Consider the following 24,485-nt stretch of genomic DNA (forward strand, 5'->3'; position numbering starts at 1 on the left):
CCATATATTTGATCCAGGGTATTTCTCTGAATCTTCTACCCTCTTGAACACTCTCCCTCTTACTGTTATTTTCTCCACCAGCAGCTCTCCTCTGGGAGGAAGGCAGACAGTGGTGGTTCTGGGGTGTTTTCACAACTGGCATCATGGTCAGAAGTATCATTACTGTCTACATCCCTCAGCTTTCTGCTTACCAACAGTTTGTGTGTCATGCAATATCCTTAACTAAAAATGTTTTCAGCTGAAACTTGCCCAAAATAGATCCTTTAGTTTATAATTTACAAGTTTGGTGAAATCAAATTTTTCCCAAACATAATTAATTTTCTTTAAAAATCCTGTTATTTATTACTTCTAACCAACAGAACTATGAGATAATGATTTGTGTGATTTAAGCCACCAAGTCTGTGGTGGTTTGTTACAACAGCATTATAAGGCTAATAAAGGGGTGTTTAAGTCTCCAACTCTAATAGCTGATGTGTCCATTTTTCCTTTTACTTATTCCGGTTTTTGCCTCATGTATCCTGATACTCCATTGTTACTTACATACATGTTTATGACTTTGTTAAGTCTTTTTTGGAGAATTAGCTCATTTACTATTATATATTACCCTTTATCTGAACTTAATATTTCAGCTTTCTTTTCATTAATGTTAGTATGGTATATCTCTTTCCATTCCTTTACTTTTAACTACCTGAGTCTTTATATTTTAGAGTGGGTTTCTTGTCAACAATTTATAGTTGAGTCTCGCCTTTTTTATCCATGTTGACAACCACTGCTTTTTGATTGGTTTGTTTAGACTATTAACATTTAAAGTAAATGTTTTGTATACTCACATTAATATCTACCACCTTTGTAACTGTTTTCTATTCACCGAATTGTTTTTTGTTTCTCCCCTCCCCTTTTTCTATATTTTCTGGTTTTAATAGAACTTTTTGTGTGATTCTATTTTATAGTTTCCTTTAGCACATTATTTACACTTCTTTTAAAACTTTAAAAAAAGATTTTATTTATTTATTTGCTTTTAGAGAGAAGAGAAAGAAAGGAGAAAGAGAGGGAGAGAAACATTGATGTGTGAGAGAAACACTGGTCGGTTGCTTTTCGCAGGCTCCCAACCCATGACCTGGCCTGCAGTTCCCACGTCAGCCCTGACAGGATATGGAGTGGGTGGCTTTCTGTTTGCAGGCCAATGCTCAACCCATTGAGCCACACCAGTAACGGCCCTTTAAAAACTTCTACTGATTCACTTGCAGTTTACAATGTCTGTTTTTAAATAATCTAAGCTCACCTTCAAATAACACTGTATGACTTGGTGTATAGTGCTGATGTCTTGTCACGGAGTGTTCCTAAATCCTCTCCCTATACCTTGTGACCTTGCCTCATTCATTTTACTTCTTCATAGACTATAACCACCCAATATAAAATGTATTATTGCTTTAAATAGTTATCTTTTATGTTAGTTACAAACAGCTTATATTAAAAACAGTTTAAATTTACTTTTGTGTTTGCTCTCTGACCTTCTTTCTTTATAAAGAGCTAATGTTCTGATTATTTTCCTTCTGCCTGAAGAACTGCTTTCCACATTTATTACAGTGCAGGTACATACTAGCAATGAGCTCCTTTGGTTTCTGTTTGTCTGTGAAAGTCTTTATTTTTCCTTCACATTATTTTTTATTAAGGTGAAATCCACATACCATAAAATTTACTATTTTAAGTGTACAATTCAGTGGCATTTAGTACATTCACAACATCATATATCCATGATTCTGTCCAGATCCAAAACATTTGCATCACTCCCAAAGGACACTGCACACCCTTGAGTTCTCTACATCACTCCAGCTCCTCAGCTCCCGGCAGCCAGTAATCTGCTTCCTGTCTGTGTGGGTTCACCTGCCTATTTCAGATATTCATGTAAATGGCTTTGTGCTGTACGTGGTGTCTTGTGTTTGAGTTTTTTCACGTGACACACTGTTTCTCCTGGATGTATAAATCACTCTCCTCCACTCAAAGATTTCAGTCCCTTCTCATTTTGCTTGCATGATTTCTGACAAGAAGTCAGCTTTTATCCTTACTCTTGTTCCTCTATAGTTAATATGTTTTTCTGCTCTGGCTTCCTGTAACATATTCCATTTGTCTTTGGTTTTATCCAGTTTGACTATTGTATGGTCATGTTTGTTGTATTTTGATGTTCTCTGAGCTTCCTGGCTCTGGGCTTCAGTGCCTATCAAATAGTTGGGGAAGTTCTCAGCCTTTATTACTTTAAGTATTTCTTCTGCTTCCTCTCTTACTTCTCCTCTTGTATTCCAGTTTCACATATGTTACATCTTTAGATATTTTCCTACAGTTATTGGATGTTCTGCTCTGGTTTTGTTATTCTTTTTTCTCTTGCATTTTAGTTTGAGAAGTTTGTATTCACCTACCTTCAGGTTCACTGATTATTTTCATGGTCATTTTGAGTTTATTGACAAGGACATCAAAGGCATTCTTCATTTTTGTTATTGTGGGATTTTTTTAGTTCTAGTATTTCCATTAGTTTTTTTTTCCTTAGAACTTCTGTATCTCTGCTTGCATTACCCATCTGGTCTTCCATGTTGTCTATTTTCTTTTCCATTGAAGCCCTTACCATGTTAGCAGAGTTATTTAAACTTCTTGCTTGATAATTGCAATGTCTGTGTCTTATCTGAGTCTCACTCTGATGCCGACTTTGTCTTTTCAGGCTGGATTTTGTTTCTTTGTTTGCCTTTTGGCATGCCTTATAATCTCTTGCTGAAAGCAAGATTGTAGGATCAGGTAATAAGAACTAAAGCTGTTAGGCCTTTAGTGGAAAATTCAGTTTAATCGCATTAAGAGTTGGGCTGTATTTCACTTTTGCTGTGACATAGGCACTAGAGGTGTTAACTTCCTCTCTAACTGCCCTTGTTTTGTCTCCCTACGTGCTGTACTTCACATTGAGCTCTTCCAGATGTGGCCCACTGTTGGCACACTTGGAATTTAGTGATATGTAGTAGCATCTGGGGATGGTACAGAATTCTGCGATCTTTCATTTAGTCTCAGTCTCTTAGTGGACCTGTGTCTTGAGGCTGTGGCATTCAAAAGCGTTTTTTCTTTAACAGGAGTGTTTTTTGCCACTTATTCCCTTCCCCCTTTCCTTGCTGCCATGTTCCCAATCTATTTCCTTGAAACCCTGCCTCCTTTTGCCTTTGTTTCACTCCCCACCCCACACCCTTTGCTGAGATAGGAAGTACTGAGGGGACTGGCTTGGGAAGGAATTTTCTTCTGCCAGCTGGGATAAGGTTTGGGAATTGTACTCTGATGAAGTCCTTTTCCCTGGAAGGTAGGTCTTTGTTAAGGAGTAGGATCTCAGTGGGTTTAAATATGACTCTTCCCCTCTGCCCTCCATGGAACATGAGGGGATCTTTCTCCTGTCTGCATCATGAGAACCAGGTGAAGTTATTAGAGGGAGGGCCCACAAAAGTGTGGAGACTCCAATAGGACTTAGACCCATGGGAGTTTCTTACTCCCAATCTAGTCCACACTCAGCCTCCAAAAAGTTCATCAAAATTTCAACTTCAGTGTTCCTATCAGTTTATGACTCCAGTGGCTTTTCCTCTAGGTAAGCAGATCTCAGATGCTGTGGGCGCACATGTCTCTCTAGATGTCAAGGTTGTGGTTGTCCTTGAGAACTCAGTTTTCTGTTGGGTCCAAGAAAAGTCATTGATTTCAGTTTGTCTTTTAATGTTGGAAGGGTGGTGATGATGATTTCCAAGCTCTTTACAGATTTGTGATGAAAATATAAACCTGCTTATATTTTTTAAAATAATAATTATAAATCCCCAAAATTAAAAACCAGAATCATCTGAGAAGCCTCCTGTTTCCCTTTCTAAATGCATCCCCTTCCTTCTTTCCAAAGGTACCCACTTTCTTCATTTGTGAGTTAATTTTTATCTCACTTTTTAATGTATAGATTTGTCATCTCTTCTGGGGGTGACCAATTATCCTGGTTTTCCCAGGACTAAAGGGTTTTTTTTAGATGTGGGACTTTCAGTGATAAATCTGAGAAAATACCAGGCAAACTACGATGAGCTATTTACCCTATTTATCTCTACATAGTCTAATTTAGTTGGAAACACCAAGTAGCAGGCTTAATCTTACTTGTGCAAAGAAAGAGTAATACTGAAACTGTTCTATGAAACCTCTAAAGACAGAATAAGGTGAAGATAGTTACTTGATCATAGTCCAGCAAAATCTTCTCTGATAGTTTACAAAAGCAACTTCTAGAGAAGTCAGTGAGCAAGATAATTAATAGGATAAAGGAAACATCAGGGTAAGCATCTGGCTGGCCTGAAAATGTTTTTATTCTACCCTAATGCCCGATGGACTGTTTGGCTGTCTGTAAATGTTAAGGTGAAAAATTACTTTCTTTCACTGTTATTTTCTTTCTAGTAGCCTTCTTGTGAGGTCTAAATCCTCAGTGATGTGTCGCCATACAAATGTGTTTTCAGCTATTGTGCCAATAATTTGGTGTGCTGTTTTATGATGGACACTCATGTTTTTCTGAACTGAAATTTTTTTCTCTAATTATTTATTATTTCTCTTTTCCATTTTTTCAGTTATTTTTTGCCACACCTATTATTCACATGCTAAAACTACATTTTCTTATCTTTTTTCTTATTTCTATTTTTTAAAATTCTGTACTTTTGGGGAGTAACTCAACTTATCTTCTATGTCTTCTGCTGGGTTATTTATATCTACTGTCACTTTTAAAAATGTACACTTACGTGACTGGCCTATTTTCATAATGTTTGTTCTTGCTTAGTGGAGGCAATAACTTAGATCATTGTGACATTATTAACAGTTCCCTTTGAAATTGTCCTCTCTACAAATAGTCTATTTTCTTCAAATTTTTCATTTTGTTGATGTCTGTGAATTCCTTGTTATAAATTTTTCTTTGATGTATGTAAACATTTGGAGTTCTTGACCATGATTAAAAGCATGGACCTTCTGCTAACCAGATAGTTGGAGTGTATAGGTATATTTTGTTGACACTGACCTTCAGTGAAGGGTGATTTGATCAGTCACCCTTCATTGATGGAGATCTATTTGTTGGATGTCTTTTCTTTGTCACTTTGTATCATTTCATTTTTTATAAATTTTATTTTTAATTACAATTGACATAAAATATTATATTGGTTTCATGTGTACACTCAGTGATTAGACATTATATAACTTATTAATGATCACCCCAATAAATCTAGCACTCATCTGACACCATACATGGTTATTGCAGTATTATTGACTATATTCCCTATGCTGTACTTTACACCCCCATGACTATTCTGTAACTGCCAATTTGTGCTTCTTACTCCCTTCATCTTTTTCACTCATCTCTCCAACACCCCTTCCATCTGACAAACATCAAAAGTTTTCTGTACCTAAAAGTCTATTTCCATTCTGCTTGTTCATTTATTTGTTTTTTAAATCTTTCTTGTCTAGTGTAAATATTGCTTCCTCAGCTTTTTTGTTTATTTGTTTTTGCATTTTCATGAAATACCATTCTTCATCCTTTTACTTTCACTCTGCGTGTGTCTTTCAGTCTGAGGTGAGTCTCTTGTAGACAGAACATTGTAAGGGTCTTGTTTTGTTATCTATTCAGCCTATGCATCCATTTGCTTTTAAAGTAGTTATTGATATGTATTTATTGCCATTTTATTATTTATATTTTTATCTCTTTTCTTATCATTATTAATGAATACCCTTTAACATCTCTTGTAATACTGGTTTAGTGGTGATGAACATCCCTAGTTTTTTTTTTTTTTTGTCTGAGGACCTCTTTGTCCTTCAATTCTAAATGATAGCTATGCTGGGTAGGTAATCATAGGTGTGAGTCCTTGCTTTTTATCACTTTAAATAATTCCTACTAATCCCTTCTGGCCTTCAAAATTTCTGTTAAGAAATCAGCTGACATTCTATTTACAATGGGAGTTCCGTTGTAAATAACTAACTGATTTTCTCTTGCTGCTTTTAAGATTCTCTCTTTGTCTTTAACTTTTGGCATATTAATTATGATGTGTCTTGGTGTGGGGCTCTTTGGGTTCATTTTGTTTGGGACTCTGTGCTTCCTGGATTTGTGTGTCTTGTTCTTTCACTAGGTTAGGGAAGTTTTCCATCATTACTTTTTCACATAGGTTTTCAATTTCTCGCTCTCTCTTCTCTTCCTGGCACCCCCATGATGTGAATGTTGGTACACCTGAAGTTGTCTCAGAAGCTTCTTGTACTATTCTCATGTTCTGAATTTGTTTTTTTCTGTTCTTATTGGATGTTTTTTGCTTCCTCATCTGCCAAATCTCTGACTTTATCCTCTGCTGCATCTACTCCACTATTTTTCCCTGTAAAGTATTCTTTATTTCAGTTAATGTATTCCTCATTTCTGATTTTTCTATCCCCATTTCTATATTTCCTATCTTTTTCTTGAAGTTCTCACTAAGTTCATCTACTCTTCCCCTAAGTTCATCGAACATCCTCATAATCAGTGTTCTGAACTCTGCATCTAGTAGATTATATATCCCCATTTTGTTTTTCCTGGATTTTTGTTCTATTCCTTCATTGGGAACACATTTTGTTGTTGCTATTTTTGTCTCCACATTTTGATTGCATCCCTATGTTTGTTTCTATGTATTAGGTACAGCTACTATTGTATATCTCCTGGGCTTGGTAGGATGGCTTTATGTAGAAGGAGTCCAGTAGGGTCCAATGGCAAAGCCTTCCTAATTACTAGAGCTGGGAACTCCAGGTGCACCCCCATATATGCTGTTTACACCCTTCTATTGTAGTTGAGCCTTGATTGCTATTGTCATCTCAGTGAGAGAGATTTTCCCCCAGGACATTGGTTGCTATGGAGGATCAACCATGAAGGGGCTGACCCCACAGAGTGGGACTTCCTTCAGTGAGGCTCTGGTGCCTGCTGAGTTCACCCTTTGAGTGTGTACCTGTTGGAGGAGGTTGGGTGGTGCTTTGATGCTTTGACATGGTCTGAAGGTGTTCATTGGGTGTACTGGCTCTGGAGTCTCCCAGGAGGTGCAGGCCAAGGTCAGCTGCCAGCCCCCACCTGGGGTCACCTGGTATGAGCTACAATGTGATCTGCAGGTGGCTGCTACTTGTGCTAGGCTTGGAGGTATCCAGGAGTGGCCTGGGGCCACTTATTGAGAGGTATGCAGCAAGCAAAGGCCAGATGCTGCTGATTTGAGAGATTTTAGAAAAGTCTAAAGCATGAGCCAAGACATGCTGTTCATATGGAAAAGCCACTGGAAACAGCTGAGGTTGGACCTGCAAGTTGCATGGTGCAGAGTGTCGGGGAATCACCACTGTAGGCAAACTGTGTGAGCCAGGTTGATGAAGACTAGGTATGGTGCCTGCCTGAAAGCTCTGTCAGGGGAGAGCTTATGAAAGGGACAATGGCCTCTGTCAGTAATTCTGTCGGGAAGAAAGCTGCTTCTCCAGCTCTCACCCCAATACCAACCAATTCAGTTTTTCCTTGTTTGTCTCTGGTGTCTTTCATGCTGCTGCCCCAGCAGTGGAACTCAGAGCAAGTGAGTCCAAGTAAGTCCATGTGAGAACCCTTTAAGAGGAACACGGGGGCTCAGCCACTCCTTGTCTCATTCAACTATAATCCCTGCTGGTTTTTACAACCAGAAGTTATGGGGCCTTCTCTTTCTGGCACTGGAACTCTGGCCTGGAGGGCCTGGGGTGGGTGGGGCTGGAAACTCTTGCTCCTCAGGGAGGACCTTCCCAGAGAAGATGTTTCTCCTCATTTTATTCTGCTACACATGGGTGTGTGCCTAGCCTCCTCTGAGTCTCCACCCCTTTTATCAGTCTTGATGTGGGTTCTTCTGTATATTCTTCAGTGTAGGACTTCTGTTCAGCTAGATTTCAGGTGGTTCTGAGTAATGGTTGTTCTGTAGTTCAGTAGTAACTTGGATGTGGTTGTGAGAGGACATGAGTACCCCCTGTACCTATGATAACATCTTGACCAGAGCCTTCCTGCTATTGAGTATCTTTATAAGTTTTTCCTCTTAGGCAAATCAAATTCCCCAGAAAACAGCTTTCTAAATTGGTACATGGAGGTTACAAATATAGGATATGAAATTCTTTAATATACTGGCATTTTATTAAACTATGTTTCTGTCTAACCTATCATCAGTTTTCTCTCTGACCAAGTGATCAGTTTCTCCTCTCCAGACAATGTAACTGAGCACAGGCCTGGCTGCCTGCTGCCATGAAAGCCACACTCGTGAGACAGGTGCTGATGGGAAGGAAAGAGGCTTACTCACATTCTGGTCACCTACAAGATGGGGACTCTTGTCTCAGAGCCCATCTTAACATTTCAGTGCAGGCAGAGATTTTTATAAGGTGGGAGCGGGAAAGAAGAACAAAGAGATAAAAGGGAGGGGTTTGAAAAGGTCAGTATGTGTAGTTCAACACGTACCATTGAGATAAGGATCTCAAAACAGGTCAGGTGATGGTCTGGTGTGCCTCACCTTTAGCTTCCATTATCCTGGTTTTAGGGTCGAAGGTCAGCAAATCTCCCATACCTGGGACGACTGAAGGTCAAAGTCTGTGTTATCTTAAGTTAGTTCTTAGGATTCTTATACAAACGTGCTATTTATTTACAAGCTATATATTCCTCAGAGTCAGTATTTACAGAAACAATGTCAAAAGAATGGTGGGGTGGATCACAATTCCCCACTGTTGCTATAAGATAATCCCAAATTGTACCAGGATGGAAATAAGGGTGTGGATAGGGAGCAGGGTTATCTAGGAATCTAGTTCCTTAATTTATTAATTTAAAAAATTTTATGGACTGTGCTTTCAGTGTTGTAATTGAGAAATATTTGCTTAACCCAAGGTCACAGTACTATATTCTCTTGAATAGATCCCTTTATCATTATAGGATGACCTTTATCCTGGGTAATGTTCTTTGTTTTGTAATTTACTTTATCTGATATTGCAAGAGCCACTCCAACTACCTTTTAGTTAATGTTTGTATATCTTTTACATCCTTTTACTTTTAACCTATTGTGCCTTTATATTTAAAATATATTTCTTGTAGGCAGCATATATTTAGGTATTTTATTTCTTTCTTTTAAAAGATTTTATTTATTTATTTATTTATTTATTTATAGAAAGGAGAAGGGTGGGAGAAAGAGAGGGAGAGAAACATCATTGTGTGGTTGCCTTTCATGTGCTCCCTACTGGGGACCTGGCCGGCAACCTAGGCATGTGCCTTAGAGTGAGGATTGAATCGGTGACCCTTTGGCTCTCAGGCTGGCACTCAGTCTACTGAACCACACCAGCCAGGGCTAGGTATTTTATTTCTTAATCAACCCAAAACTCTCTGCCTTTGCATTTACTGTTATTTTATATATGGTTCATCTATTTATTTTCTGATTGTCCCATCTGTACTTTGTTATCTTTTCCTTCATTGTTTGCATTTGTTTTGACTAATTAAATATTTTTTATGTTTCTATTTTATCTCCTAGAGGTTTTATTTGTTATTTTAGTGGTTGCTTAAGGTTTATAGTATTCATGTTTAACTTACAGTATTCTAATTTCAAGTGACATTCCATTACTCCATGTCCAGTATGAGAGACTGACAGCAGTGTATTTTTGGGTCTTTCCTCCTGGCCTTTGTGCTGCTGTCTCTCATACATTTAAATGTTTCCTCTGTTATGAAGCTCATACTTCATTGCTATTTTTGTTTAAGGAATTAGTTAATTTTTAAAATTTTAAACAGTAATTCTACAGTTACCTACACAGAATTAATTTCCAAGGCTTTCCATGACTTTGTGTAGATCCAATTCTCCATCAGTTACCATTCACCTTCTGCCAAAATGACTGCGTTCAGTGTTTCTTTTATTGTAGGTCTCAGTGATGGTTATTTTTTGTGCTTAAAAATAAAATTATCTTTACCTTTATTTTTGAGAAAGACTTTACTGGGTACAAATTCCATACTAACAATATGTTTTTCAGTACTTTAAGATGTTTCTCCACTGTTTTCTCATGTGTATTGTTTATAGCAAATATGGTGTCATCCTTACTTTTGTTCTTCTGTACATTTTTTTTTTACTCTGACCACCTTAATTCATTGGTTTTGAGAAACATGATTTTTATGTGCTGTGGTTGTCTTTATTTTTGTGCGTGTTCACTGGACTTTGGTATAGATGGAATGTGCACCCCCAAGTCCATATGTTGAAACCTAGTCCCTTATGTGCTGGAATTTAGAGATGGGACCTCTAAACTGAGGAGTGATTAAGTCATAAGGGTGGAACCCTCATAAATGAGATTAATGTCCTTATAAAAGACACCCCAGAGAGCTCCCTCACCCCTTCAGTCATGTGAAGACAGAGCGAGAAGACAGACGCCCGTGAACCAGGAACCTGGCTCTCATGAGACACCAAATCTGCTGGGTCCTTGACCTTGGAATTCTCAGCCTCCAAACCTGTGAAGAATAAATTTCTGTTGTATATAAGCCACCAAGTATATGGTATTTTTGTTATAGCAACCCAAATAATCTAAGACTTTACTTTGGATTTGATATTTATAATGATCAAACTTAGAATATATTTTAGCATATACTTTCTCAAATCTTTTTTTCTATCCACCTTCTCCCTTCTTCAAGGACTCTAATTACCTTTGTTAGTTCCTTTAAATTTTTCCCATGACTCACTTATACTCTTCTTTTTAAAATATTTTTTATTAAATTTATGAGGGCGACATTGGTTAATAAAATTACATGATAGGTTTCAGGTGTACAATTCTGTACTGTCATCTGTAGATTGTACTGTGTCTTCACCACCCCCAGCCCAGGTCCTCCCATCACCATTTTGTCCTTTTACCCTCTTTTGCCCCCAAGCCCCATTTCCCTCTGGTCATCACCAGGCTGTTGTCTTCGTCTGAGGGTTGTTTTTTTTTTTTATTTAAAAACTTTTTTTATTTTCTGTGTTTTATTTGTATGTCTTCAAGTTCACTAATAATTTACTTTTATAATGGCGTGTCTGCCATTAATCCCATCCAATGTAGTTTTTATCTCACATGCTGCTGTTCCTCTCTCCAGAAGCTCAGTTTGGGTCTTTCTTCTAAATGCATAGCTCTAGTGAACCTTTTGAACATCTGAAATACAGTTATAGCTTCTGTTGCAATGTCCTTGTCTTTTAACACCTATATCGGTTCTATGTTAATTTTAATTTATTGATTTTCTGTTAACTATGAGTTGTATTTTCCTGATTCTTTCCACTCTTGATAATTTTTTATTGGATGTCAGACACTGTGAATTTGAGCTTTTTCTGGGATGAAGGTAAAGATTCTTGCAAGCAATTTGACTCTTCTGAGTCTTGCTTTTAAGATTTGTTTGTTGGTATCAGATCAGTTTTTAGTTCAATGCCAATAATTATTCCCTGTTCCTAGGACAAGACTTCTCTGGGTCCTCTACCCCGTGCCCACAGAATTTGTAAGTTTCCCAGTCTGGTTGGTAAGAGCACATTCTCTTCTCACCTGTCTGAACACTGGGTACTGTTTCCTCTAACCATTTCATTCAATTTGAACATAATATGTAGTGTGATTAGAGGGAGAAAGGCCTTTCTTTACTTCTATGGGTGGACACACTGAGAATTCCTAAGAGTACAAAGTAGCCACTTTCCTTGTTAATATCTCAAACAAGGCAATCTCTCTCTTCCCTCAACAAGGCAAGCACCTTAGTGCTCACCATGCTCTGACTTCATTCTGTTTTTCCTGCCTTCCGCATGTTGACATCATTACATTTGTTGGAATTAGATTGCGACTGATATTTTTTCTTTCCTCAAATTATTCTTGCATTTCAGATATAGATTAGCTTGTTATAAAATTATAGTTTAACTTGTCCCCTTCAACATTTGCAAGTGCACTCTGTCATTTTTATTCTGTGTTGAAATTAAGAGATGTGAGGAGGTTTATATAAAATTTGATTCTTTGAATACTGCAGTAGCACAGCTACTCAAGTGTGGTCTACAAACAAGTGCCTCTGTATAAACTGTTTTTGCTGGCTGCTTACGAGACAAATACAGACACAAAGTATCATAAAACTTTTAGAGCAAATTGACAGATTAAATTTAGGTACATTGACTCTAATAATTACCACTTGCATCTTTGCATTTTTGTTTTTTATTCACTTCATTTTTCAGTAATTTATTTTAGAAAATGATCAGTCTGTGATATATTATATATAAATCAAGAAATAATATATTTATAACAATAACCAAAAATGACTCTTCTCTGCAGATTGTTTAAGAAACACTGCTTGATGTGGTCAGAAGCTCTGGTCATGCAGACTTACAAGGCCTTGGGCAAAGAGGCCTCAAAATCGGTGGGCTTGAGGCCAGCCACCAGGACTGGAGTCCCAGCAGTGCTCTCGGAGCATTCATGGGCTCCTGCCTCCATGGTCTAGGTTTTTCCTCTAAGTTGTTCACTATTGAACAGATGGAGAGAGCTCCATGGACTTCAGTTTGAAGTAAGGATACAGTGACCCAGAGAATCCAGCCTGGGTGAAGGAAAAAATATGGGCACCATCAGTCATGTTGTAGAAAGAAATGTCATTATCTTCATAATCCAAGAAAATCACAATCTTTTTTGGACACACTTCTATCCGGAGAGGCTCTTCTAGAGAAATGCCTTGGAGACAACAGGTGAGAGCCCTGTATTCACATCCCTTCTTCTCCAAGACTCTGAATTTCTTCCTTAGTGGATCTTGGGGTGATCCACTGCTGTCTTTGGGCTTTTCATAAATGCCTAGAGTCCACTCACAGGTGTCCTCAATGTCCACCTCCCAATAGTATCTCCGTGAAGTGAAGCCTTCCATATTAAGCGTGATAAGGTTTTGGTCTCCTTGGTTTTTACTAAGATAGAGATCCTGTGTTTCCTCTCCCATGTTCTCTTTTCTCTCTGGGTCAGAATTGTTCTGGCAAAAATGTTTATGATTTAGAGTCACAGGGGCTGGAAGAAAAAGAAAGGAAGGACAACATTGTAAATTTTAGACCCCTGTTGTTGGGTAGTGGGGGCCATAAAGTGGCAAATGTGGTCAGGGTGGAGAAAGAGCGCTTCTCTGAGTGGGCGAGTTGGGGGAGGTGGAGCTGGGGGTGAGCTGTGCTCTCCCAGGGTGCTGTGCCTACCTCCGGTCTAATCTCATCTAGGCTACTATCACCGTCTTGGCAGAATGTCAATGTGAGCCAATGACTTGCAGTGTTTCCATGAGAATGATGTTTTTTCCTTGTTTTCTACAAATCAGATCTACATTCCTTAGTAACATGCTTGTGTGAGCTGACCTCTTTAAAAAGACCAGCTAAGTTACTCTTGCCATTTTGGGCAATTTTTTACTCGTTGTGGTCTCCTCAGTGGAAGGGCTACATTAATTTCTGTTTTAGAACCAAGTGGACTCCACAGAGGAGAAAGCTAGGCCTGCATACCAAGCCAGAAGCACAACCATAGTAGCCAATGCCAGCAGTAATTTTCGGTTGAGACTCGTGTTTACTGATCTTCATGTTCTTCCCTATCTTTACCAGAATAATGGTGCCTCCATCTTCAACTAGGAAATGGTGATAGGAAGGAAAAAGGGGGCCCAAGAGAAGGGAGCCAAAGACAACTGCTCACCAAGCTCGAACTGCTCCTTCCTCCAGTCTGAAAAAGAGCAATACAAAGTGAGACCAAGATGAAACACACCAGGGAACGAAAGGGAGGCAAGATGCTTCCTTCCCTGGCTCACTGCTTCCCCCTCTCAACCCTCCTCACTTCCTCCGCTGAGCCCCTCGAACTCTGGGAGTGCCCAGAAACTACGGCGTGCTTCCCGTGCCCTGTCTCAGGTGGGGAACTATCACCTAGTTTATCCCAATGCTGGAAAAATAAGTTTCTCCAGCCCGAGCCAGGGTTGGGGCACCTGTAGAAGGGTCCATTGTCCTAGATGCCTATGCTTTTAAGACTTTTATGGCCCTCCTCATTGAGGATGAGACCTAAAAAATGTCCTTTCATTTAATTTTATTTGTTTTTTTCCCCCTAGCTTATGACCTCCTCAGAGGAAAGCTTAAGCTTATGACTAAGACCTTTAAATTGACCCTGTTATTTTGACCCCTGTAATCAGAATGTTGCTATTTTTTTTCCAGAGAAGGATTACTGCATTTGCTTCTGCCTACGGGACCTGTGATTTTATTTAAAAATTGGATATTCTCTTAAGAGTCTTGGGACAAAGGCTAATAAAGACACATCCATGATTCGTGACAGGAGCAGCACCATGGTCCTCACTGAACGTCCCTCCTGTGACAACACAGAGCCTACGAGTGCAGGAGTCCAGAAGAACCTCTGAGATCGTGTACTCCAAACTCTTCGTCTTAGAATAAGGAAACTGAGGTCAAAACCAAGACTGACCCTCTTCCTCAGCTGTGACTGGTGGAGTGAGAACTAAGGCTCCTGTCCTTATCCTTAGAACTTGCTGTGTCCTTTAAAGCCACGGGAACATTTTAAAGCAACTTGTGAAACAAAACTCTTAATAGAAACTGCTTAATCAACTTCAATTCTTGGGAGGGGTTTCTTTTTATCAAAGACTTATCAGCCCGCGTGTAGTTCATAGCTTCCTCTCCCAGGGGACTTTGAGATCCACAGGGTCAGAGATAATGGCTTACGCCACCAACACCCAGCGCAACGTCTGGCATACACAACTGCACACATGTACATTCAAAAATCACCTAGTGTGCTTCCGAGGTCCAGATCTATTACAGATGCACACACACACTTATAAACCCAGACAATATACAGGAGGTATAAAAATAGTCAATTCCTTCTACCACCAGATAAACATATTTTTATAAATGATATTGGGATATTTTCAGGCTTTTCAAACATAAATTCATCCCTGTATATTGAACTTTACTTTCTTTATTTCAAATAGGTAAAATAAGCAAACTCATAGTTTATATTTTTAAAAATTATCTGCTCTTTTAAACTTTATTTGTAATACAGAGATGCTGACATAATAGCATATTCTCTACTCTTTCCAAATCTCGTCAGACTTGCTCTGAGTTCTGCCCCTTCTGGCTCCACAGTGGACAGGCTAGCAATCCATGCTGAGTCATACCCTATCCGTGCTGTAAGATTTCCATGTTAGCAGTTATTTATTTGTCCTTTATTTGTGGCTCCAGAAAACAATTGATTACTTAAGCCTTGAAATGCAAAATACTACAGGTCGAAAGTGAATAAATTTTCACACCTTGCAAGTGGATTTGTTTTTGTGGTGAGTCTGTGTGTATTTCTGTCTGGGCCTATGAGGCTCAGAGTAACAGAAGCACTTGTCAAGATCAAAGGCCATAGAGTTACTTACTTACCAGGATATAGCAGGGCCTTCTTCCAATCTAAACAGAACAGATCCGGGTAAAACATTGTGAAACATGAATCTGGGGCCTCCAATTCCACTCCCTCCCCCTTATTTTTCTTCCACTAATTGTTATTAGATCTTTTAGTGTTTTCTTCTGAGGAGAGGGAGCTGAGAAAGTGTTTGGCATCAGGGCCTCAGGCAGCATGGGAAACCTGGAGTCTCTTACCTGCTGCGTACAGCTTCTTTCTCCTTCCTGGAAGAAACGACATTCAGTGAGAGACCCAGAACAGTTGTGAAAGGAGAACAAGTTTTGCACGGGGCATGAGAAGAAGCAAGACTCACCGAGCTCTGCTGTGAGATTTGCTGAAAGAGGAGAAAATATAAACTCCATGAAAGTGGGTTTTAGCTGCTCCTGAGTTCAGGGTGTAGCTAATGGATTCAATTTGCCCTTCCCTAAGGGCACCATGGTTAAGCGGGTGAGAAAGATTAGCAGACTTACAAGTCAAACCTAAAATGACAAGAGCTAAGAAAAGTTGCCTGGACAGTGTCATGGGGTCACAGAGAAAGGCGTATGCAAACTTTGTAGCAGTTTAAGGTCTCTTAGGTGTTTCTGAAGCTTGTCTTTGAGGGACGGATAGGAAGAGAAGGTAGTGGGAGGCGTTTCCACAGGAGGAGCAGTAGCTCAGCGGGGGTGTGCAGGGACATGGCGTGGTCTGAGCCACACGGAGGCGGCTGCGTGACCGCTTGCACAGATCTCTGGGCTTCCCTCATGGTTTTCTCCTTTCCTAGGGCTCCTAGCTCTTTGGAATTCCCGGGGCCCTGTGTTTTCCTTGGGTCCTTTGGCAACCTTTAATTTCCTCACCCGTTCTATATAATGTATGCCCAGCCTTTGCACAAACCTCCTATTTACCCTGCTGCCCCAAATTACCTTTGGCATTATGTGCCATTTCTTTTTCACTCTTCATCTGATCTCTTTCATGAGATTCTTTCTTCCTCTTCTTCACTGCTCTCTCTTTGGCTAGATGTTCTCGCCAGCCAGTGTAGCTGATCCCACTGAGGAGGAGCACCAGCACAGGGAGTGTTCCAGCCAGGGCTGCCTTCCACGGACACATCTTGGGGAAGAAGGGCTCTGACACAGATGGTGCAGACGCAGTGAGGACCGACCTGGGGAAGCCCTTCCCTCTCCCTAAGGCTCCCTTGCAGCCCCCTGCGTCCCTCCCTGCCCTTACCACACCCCTACTCTGCTTTGGGGTCTGTGCCTCACTGACCTGGGAGGAAGATGGTGGCCACTTTCTCCTGCCCAGAAAGGGGATTCTGGATGGAGCAGGTCACATTGCCCAGAGAACTGTCTGTGACCACAAGTGATGCCTCCATGTAGAAGAGCCCATCTCCATCCTGGGTCTGAGACTCAGAGAGGGATGGGAGCTTCACTCCCCCCGTGTCACTCCACTGCAGCCTGGGTTTTGGGAACCAGCCGCCTGAGGAACACAGCACTCGAATCCCGCGATCCTCAGGCCCCGTCATGTGAATGTGAGGGACAGAGCCCAAGCCTGAGGAGAGAAGACACGTGCCTGAAGCATGTGGTGTTTGGTGCTCAGGAGTTTCTGAGGCTGAAGGCCGAGCTCCCTTCACTAGACTGAGGAATGAACTGAAGCTCAGAGGTCAAGAAGCCATTCAAAGCCAGCATCATGCTGACCTGTGATGCACTTTCGAAACTGAATGAAGGCCTGTGCACTGCACTTGGAGTAAGAGAGTTTCAAGGTCATTCCCAGAAGAGAAATGAACAGGAAAGTTACAGTTAGAAAAAGGAGTTTAATTCTATTACTTGTCTTTCCTTCCTGATTGGGTAAAACTAATGTCTGAGGTTATCAATTTATAATGTCTGAGGTTATCAATACCTATCTGAACCAATACTGGTCAATCAATTCTCTGGGGTCTTTTGGTATACCAAATAGCAGAAATATTGCCTTTGTTGGTATTTAGAAGTGAATAGAATATATAGTGTTATCCTCACAGTCCAGCTCAGAAAACTGACATTCTGTGATATAATGTAACATGTCCTCATGTGGAAAACCACAGAAATGCCGGGTTGGAGATCCAGATGTCCTCACCTTTTCCTTTGCTTTATAGAAGGACATGCACTGTCTGTGCTAAGTTAACGTACCTATAACATGCAGCTCCACAGTGGCCTCCTGGGAGATGGGACCATCTTTAAAATAACAACGGTACTGGCCATTGTCAGCGGCACGGACGTGGCGTATCAGCAGGGCCACGGCCCCCTTGCCGATGGAGTCCGCCACCAGCTCCGCCCTGCCACGGTACTCCGGCATTTGTTCTCCATCGTGTTCCTGTCCGTCCTGGTGCACGAGCACAGCGGGGGAGAGCTGGGCTCGGTACCACCGGATGTGCATGTGGGCTGCACTCTGCTCAGGGGACAGCTGGCAGGGCAGAGTGGCATCCGCCCCCAGCAGGGCCATGACGGGTTCAGCTGGTCCCTTCACAGAAAACCCAGATGCTGCATATGAATCAGACACAGATTAGAGGGAGAGGAGATGAGATGAAAGACCCATCAGCATTTCTTTATTTAGAGACCCATACATATTTGCTTCTTATTTGTATTGTTTTCTAAAAAATTAATATATATTTAAAATTTATTTATATATAAAAATCTTACTTTTCCCATTGAATCCCCCTGAAGGAACAACTGTGGATTGTTTGGCATGTGATAATGTCAGGTAGCAGTCAGAAATGAGCGGCCAGATGGGAAATAGAGCAGGGCCCCTGCTCAGTACAGTCCAATGAAGAGCTCAAAACAAGAGGCCAGGAGCAAACTGGGAGATATGTTTCACCTGTTGACTCAGCAGGCTTGAGCCTGGTGTGATAAGACTGCCTGGCATTACAAGTGGAACAGCAATAGCACAGGAGGAGAGCCCTTGAAGTTATGTGTGTACCGCTTCCATGGAAAAGAAACCCTTTGTAAGGTTTTTCATAGCTAGGAAAGGAAGCCTCAAGGTCTGGAAGGAGGAGGAGGAGAGGAACCTAGAAGATGGTTAAAGTACATAACCTTGGAACCAGATTACTTGAGTGTCCACTTGCAGTCTCCACTTAAGTGTGCCGAATAAAGTTACTAAAAAACATATCAATAACTTTATTACCTCTATACGTGGGGTGTTCAGACTAGCTGAGTGCTTGCCTGTATTTTCATGCTGAAGTGTATTTCACAAACACATCTGCTATCTCATTTCCACTGCACATGTTCGTCTCTCATCTGAATTCTTGTGAGCAAGACAAGAATCGAGGAGGGGGAGCCCCTGACTAGGGTCTCTCTAGTGACAAGACATTTTTTCTATGTATTTATATGTAAGCTGTGTAAAAGCTAGGTAAAAGAGATTTACTGAGAATTAAATATAGCAAAGTAGCATATTAAGCATTTATCTTTTTTGTGGTGAAGTGGGTATTGGAAGGTACTCCTCCCTCCAGTCATCCCTTTGGCTCTCAGCACTCTGGTCCTAGGCAGATAAGTAGATCTTTGGGACCCTGAATTTTAGGTTACCACATACCCCATGGGGTGCAGTGGAGAGAGGGCTATAGTGTATGGCTTTCCCAAGGTGAAAAGTAGAATTTAAAAGGTAAGGTAGGCTGTTTTTTCTTGCAAATAGCCATGGAACATATCCATGCAGGATATCCTGCAGGATATTATGCTAAGTGACATAAGTCAGACAAACAAAAGACAAATGCCATGATTTCACCCCTATGTAGTATCTGAAAATCAGAGTAAATAAAAATACAAAACAGGAAAAGACTCATAAACCCAGAGAACAAACTGATGGTGCCAGAGGGGAGGGGTATTGGAGGACTGGGTGAAAAAGGTGAGGAGATTAAGAAGTAGAGATTGGCAGTTACAAAATAGTCATGGGGACGTAACGTACAATAGGGGAAACACAGTCAATAATAGTGCAATAACTATGTGTGGTGTCGGATGGGTGCTAGACTTATCAGGGGAAACACTTTATAAATTATATAATTGTCCAACCACTATGTAGTACATTTTAAATACAATGTTGAATGTCAACTGTAATTGAAAAATTAAAAATATTTTAAATAAAAAATAATAATTTAAAAGAAATTATTTTTTTTCTGCCTGAAAGCAGTATAAAACTTGGAGGCCAGTGGTTCCAGTTGTGAAGAGGGAGGAAGCCCTCACAGCGAGGAGGGCTGGACTCCCCGGGGAAGGAAAAGAGGATGCCCGAGGCTAAACTGGAAACTTCATCTGAACTATAAAATACATTTTCTTGTCAGTCACTTACAGCCACCTGCTTGAAAATTATTTTGCCATAGGAGTCCATGATGACTAAGAAGTGACTGGTGCCCCTGCATAAAATTTGCATTCAGAAGCCCAAGATACTGCGGATCCAGTGAATGGTTAGGACTTAAAGGGCTTGCGGAGGCAGAGCTTTGCAGTGGGAAGGGTTCAGAAGGCAAGCTCTGTGGGTGCTTGGGAGGGCTGAGCAAAATGGTAAAGGCACATGAACTTAGAGGACGAAGCTTGTGGCCAGTCTGACCCTGGAGGAGAATCAGGCAGTCCTGGGCAAGGAGCATGAAACTGGCTGTTGGGCTGGACGGGGGCCACGGTCCCCCTTCCTTCCTATTCCTGTGGACAGCCCAGCGTATTGCTATAGGGATCTACGTTCTTTACCAGTTGATACTGGGCTATTGGTCATACATGTTATATGAGACATTTAATTTATAAAAAGGTATTTGATATGACTTATAGTCACAACGAAGTGGAAAATATCATTCTGCCTCACACAAATCAGGCAATTACATATCAATTTCTGCAATAAGGAACATCCGCCCATTTTATTAATAGTACATAGAGCAGCACTAAATGTCGACAGTGCCTATACCATCATGTTTAAACTTTCCCACACTGGTGTACATTTACATGGCTTCCAGTTGATTATTACTACAAACAGCCCCACAACAAACATTTTACATATATAATAAGTGTACACATGGGAGAGAGTTTCTCTAGGATAGATTCTTGTAGAATTGCTGAGTCAACATATATGGAAATCAAACATTTGATTCTCACTGCCTAATTGACCTTAAATTAAAGAGATAAAAATTATCACTATTATAATCTCATAGCTGGCGTATCTTTAAACCTGGTGTCTAAAACTTTATTGTGAAGGTCCTTTCATTTTAAAATGGAAGAACTCATGTCCCAGAAATAATAGTTTGTCCAAAGTTATAACCAGATAGAGCTCAGGGATCTTAAGTTCAAATTCTTTGTACTCAGACTTGGGCTTTCTTGGCAGTGTGAACATTACAAAGCACATTTTACAAACATTAACATCAAAATTAGGCTAAAATCCCACATACTCAATAACAGTTTATTTTATTGATAAATATTAGAGCTGTGAGTTTTATGAGGTCTGCTCAAAGGAGTGAGGGCTATGGATACGAAGGAGATCGCTCCCATTCCTGGCCCAACCCTTCAAGCCTTTTGCTGGTGGCAGACACAGCCACAGTGTCCCAGGATGTGACTGCCTTTGAGAGGGGGTAGAGCTGTGACAGCTGGACAGCTGTTTTGTCATTATGTAAGAAGAACCACTGAAAATAAACCAGTAAATAAAAAGCATGAGGGAGAACACTGACCTGCCGAGCACCATGTGGGCAGCTGGAGGAGGAGGAGAGGGAAGAGAAAGCCAGCAGAACAGGCAGAAAAACCCACCATCTTCTTCAGGGCAGGAGGAGGAGCTCGCTGGGAGCACAATACCTTCACTCAGACCCAGGTGCTCTGTGGGGGAAGGTCAGAAAAGGGCAGAGGGAACGAACAGGCTTAGAAAAAAACATCCCCTGTTCAAACATTTACTTTTATACACAGGTTTTTGTCTGTTTTCCCTCACAGACCTTAAGATAAACACTACCAACACCCCCGCCCCCAGTGGTTTTCCCTTTCCTGTTCTTGTTTCTGAAAACCAGCTGTCTCCCCAGCAGTGTGAACAACCGTGAACTGTTCTCTTGTGTCCTGCAAGCCATTTTGCTTCTCTGGGAATGCACCCTCTCTCCTGGGCTCTTGAAATAGTAAACCTTGAGGTCAAAGCTGAGAAATTAAGTATGACATAAAATTAGTTCACTCTTCTCAGCAAATCTATCTTCCTCCTTCTTACACTTATTCCTTCCTCCCTTCATTGATACATTATTTTTTTCTTTGACCACAAATCTCTCCTGTGGCTTAACTCCAATAAGGAAGGTAGTTTTCTCACCATGTAACCTGGAGACCCACAAGTCCCAAAGACACACCTGCACATCACCGCTCTTTTCTTTCTCACCATCTGTACTGAGCCATGCAGTGTTCCTTAAAGCCTCTGGTCTCCTCAATGCACCGCAATGCTCGGCTCCAGAGACGGTTTGCACCTGGTTATCCTTGCGGCCAGCATTCCAGGGTGTGGCTGCAGGGGCCAGGAGCAGCAGGTTTCTAACCCATGCCTGCATTGGGAAAATATTCTTAGAAGCAGGAACAAGGAGGGCTTCTAAGAAGAAGTGGCATTTGAATGCCTCTCCTAGAATGTGCCTGATAAGAAAGGCAGGGGCTGCCTCTAGGTCTAGTTTCTTTGAAAGTGGAGGTAATAAAGGCCATCCCAGTGATCTTTGGACTGAGCTGAGCTATAGAACGATAGGAACTCTAAAATGGCCTTGGTGAAAAATGCTCAGAGTAGCTTCCTCCTCCAGTCTGCAAAGGGCTGAAATCACATCATTCAGGAGAGGAACTCTTCTTCCTGTATGATATTCAGGTGTGTTGGTCATCACAATGTTCCATCCACAAATGTAACTGATTTAGAGACTGAAACCAACAGGAGCATGCCTCCTTGCACTGCACCCTAAATGACATTAGAAGCCATGTGAAAGGTCGGGGAAATAGGTCGGGAGTGGAAGGCTCTGTGCTCCGAGAACCCAAGGGCTGTATTGCCAGGAATCAAAAGGCTCCTAAGAGTGGAACAGAAACAACACCACACGTATGGTGCCAGACATAGAATGTACTCAAAAGGTACACTCTTTCCATTTCACATACTTTCCAAGTCCAATTCATGATTCTTCATGTCACACAAGGTTTACAGATAATCAGAGACACAAACAGCAATTGCATAAACACTGGCACGGGAGCCACTAACAGTCTGGCCAAAGGGATACCAAGCTCCTAAAGTCTCTAGAGACAGTGAGGTGCAATCAGCTTTTAAGAAATTCAATGTATGGAGATATAATTTACATACAATGGAAATTTGGGCTTTCAATCACATTTCAGTGAGGTTTCACAATGCTTACACTCATGTAACCACCACCTTGGTCAAAATGTGGAGCATTTCCATCTCTTGAAAATTTTCTTCATGTCCATTGTTAGGACAATCCAGGAAAAACCACAGTATCTGATGTAAATCACGACACCTTAGTCTTGCCTATTATAAAATTTCAAAACAACAAAAAAGGAATCATACAGGACATATATTTTTGTGTTGGCCTCCTCAGTTAAACAGAATATTTTTTGAGATTCAACCATGCTGTGTGTATCAGTCCTTTCATATATTTTTAAGTTTAAATCAGTTTTAATGTTCTATAATTTAGAAAGGTTCTTTTTCCTTTTTTTATTGTTGTTCAAGTACAGTTGTCTCCATTTCCCCATACCTCACCACCTCACCCCCCCCACCCCACCCTTGATCCTACCCCCCTTTGGCTTTATCCAGGTGTCCTTTATATGTGTTCCTTGATGACCTTTTCCCTTTTCCCCCATCATCCTCTTCCCCCTCCCCTCTGGTTACTGTCAATTTGTTCTTTATTTCAATGTCTTTGGTTATATTTTGCTTGCTTGTTTGTTTTGTTGACTAGGTTCCACTTACAGGTGAGATCATATGGTATTTGTCTTCGCTGCCTGGCTTATTTCACCTAGCATAACGCTCTCCAGTTCCATCCATGCTGTCATGAAGGGTAGGAACTCCTTCTTTCTTTCTACTGCATAGTATTCCATCGTGTAAATGTACCACAGTTTTTTGATCCACTCATTTACTGATGGGCACTTAGGCTGTTTCCAGCACTTGGCTATTGTAGATAATGCTGATATGAACATAGGGCTGCATACGTTCTCTTGAATTGGTGATTCAGGATTCTTAGCATATAGTCCCAGCAATGAGATTGCTGAATTGAAAGATAGTTGCATCTTTAAAGTTTTCTGAGGAAATTCCATACTGTTTTCCACAGTGGCTGCACCAGTCTGCATTCCCACCAACAGTGCACTAGGGTTCCCTTTTCTCTGCAACCTCACCAGCACTTGTTCATTGATTTGTTTATGATGCCCATTCCCCAGGCGGTGAAAGACAGATGCCACATTATCTCACCTATAAGTAGAACCTAATCAACAAACAAATAAGCAAAATAGAAGCAGAGGCTTGGAAATAAAGAACAAACTGACAGTAGCCAGTGGGGGGGGGGACAGGGATAACGGAGTAAAAAGGGGAAGGGCAGACAAAGGAACACAAATAGAGGGCTCATGGGCATGGGCAATGGGAGGGATTCACTCTGGGGGGGTAGGGGAGAGCAATGGGAAAAATGGTGGGACACTGTAACTGAACAACAATAAAAAATGAGCATAGTAATTCTTGATTAAGGTAAATTTCTTGATCTAGGTATATGAAAGTAGCATTTAGGATCTGGGCTTAGTAACAGTCTAGAACGGGGGTGTCAAACTCATTTTCACCAGGGGCCACATCAGCCTTGAGGGTGCCTTCAAAAGGCTGAATGTAATTTTGGGACTATGAATGTAACTACTCTTTAACTAGGGGCAAGGAGCTCAGCGGCAGTGCCGCTGGGTAGAAACAAGGTGGAGGAAATAAGGTGGAGGGTTAGATTTGGCCCTCAGGCCTTGTGTTTGCCACCTGTGGTCTAGAAAGTAAACCTTGAACTTCATTTCTGTAAAATCTGTTTTGTTATCGCCTTTCATTTTTAGAGTCACTCAAAAAAGAGCTTGGTAAGTTCTCCATTTTCTTTGCTAAATAGGCATTACTTTATGTTGTATAGTTGGCATCTCATGAGCTGTTCCTCTTTTTCAGAC

At 40.8% G+C, this 24,485-nt stretch overlaps 1 protein-coding gene across 3 annotated transcripts; it reads right to left on the reverse strand.

Annotated features, from left to right (window-relative positions):
• Nucleotides 1-12,168: 12,168 nt before the first annotated feature.
• On the reverse strand, nt 12,169-21,993 carry LOC123810465 (butyrophilin-like protein 1). 3 transcript variants are annotated; one of them, XM_045826228.1, is made up of 10 exons: nt 21,718-21,993; nt 21,041-21,182; nt 17,544-17,894; nt 16,648-16,929; nt 16,308-16,508; nt 15,722-15,742; nt 15,606-15,632; nt 15,390-15,416; nt 13,669-13,695; nt 12,169-13,014 (listed from the first exon to the last, which is right to left on the reverse strand). In XM_045826228.1, exons 2-10 carry the CDS (start codon nt 21,117-21,119, stop codon nt 12,491-12,493), a joined length of 1,539 nt encoding a protein of 512 aa, XP_045682184.1. In that variant the 5' UTR covers nt 21,120-21,182; nt 21,718-21,993; the 3' UTR covers nt 12,169-12,490. The 3 variants fall into 3 exon arrangements, with proteins under 3 accessions (XP_045682184.1, XP_045682183.1, XP_045682186.1); XM_045826227.1 differs by having other exon boundaries at nt 21,689-21,993; XM_045826230.1 differs by lacking the exon at nt 15,722-15,742 and having other exon boundaries at nt 21,689-21,993.
• Between the last annotated feature and the right edge of the window lie 2,492 nt (nt 21,994-24,485).

This window comes from Phyllostomus hastatus, unplaced genomic scaffold, assembly GCF_019186645.2.
Source record: "Phyllostomus hastatus isolate PE091 unplaced genomic scaffold, TTU_PhHast_1.1 phas_scaffold_60, whole genome shotgun sequence".
Lineage (NCBI taxonomy): Eukaryota > Metazoa > Chordata > Mammalia > Chiroptera > Phyllostomidae > Phyllostomus > Phyllostomus hastatus.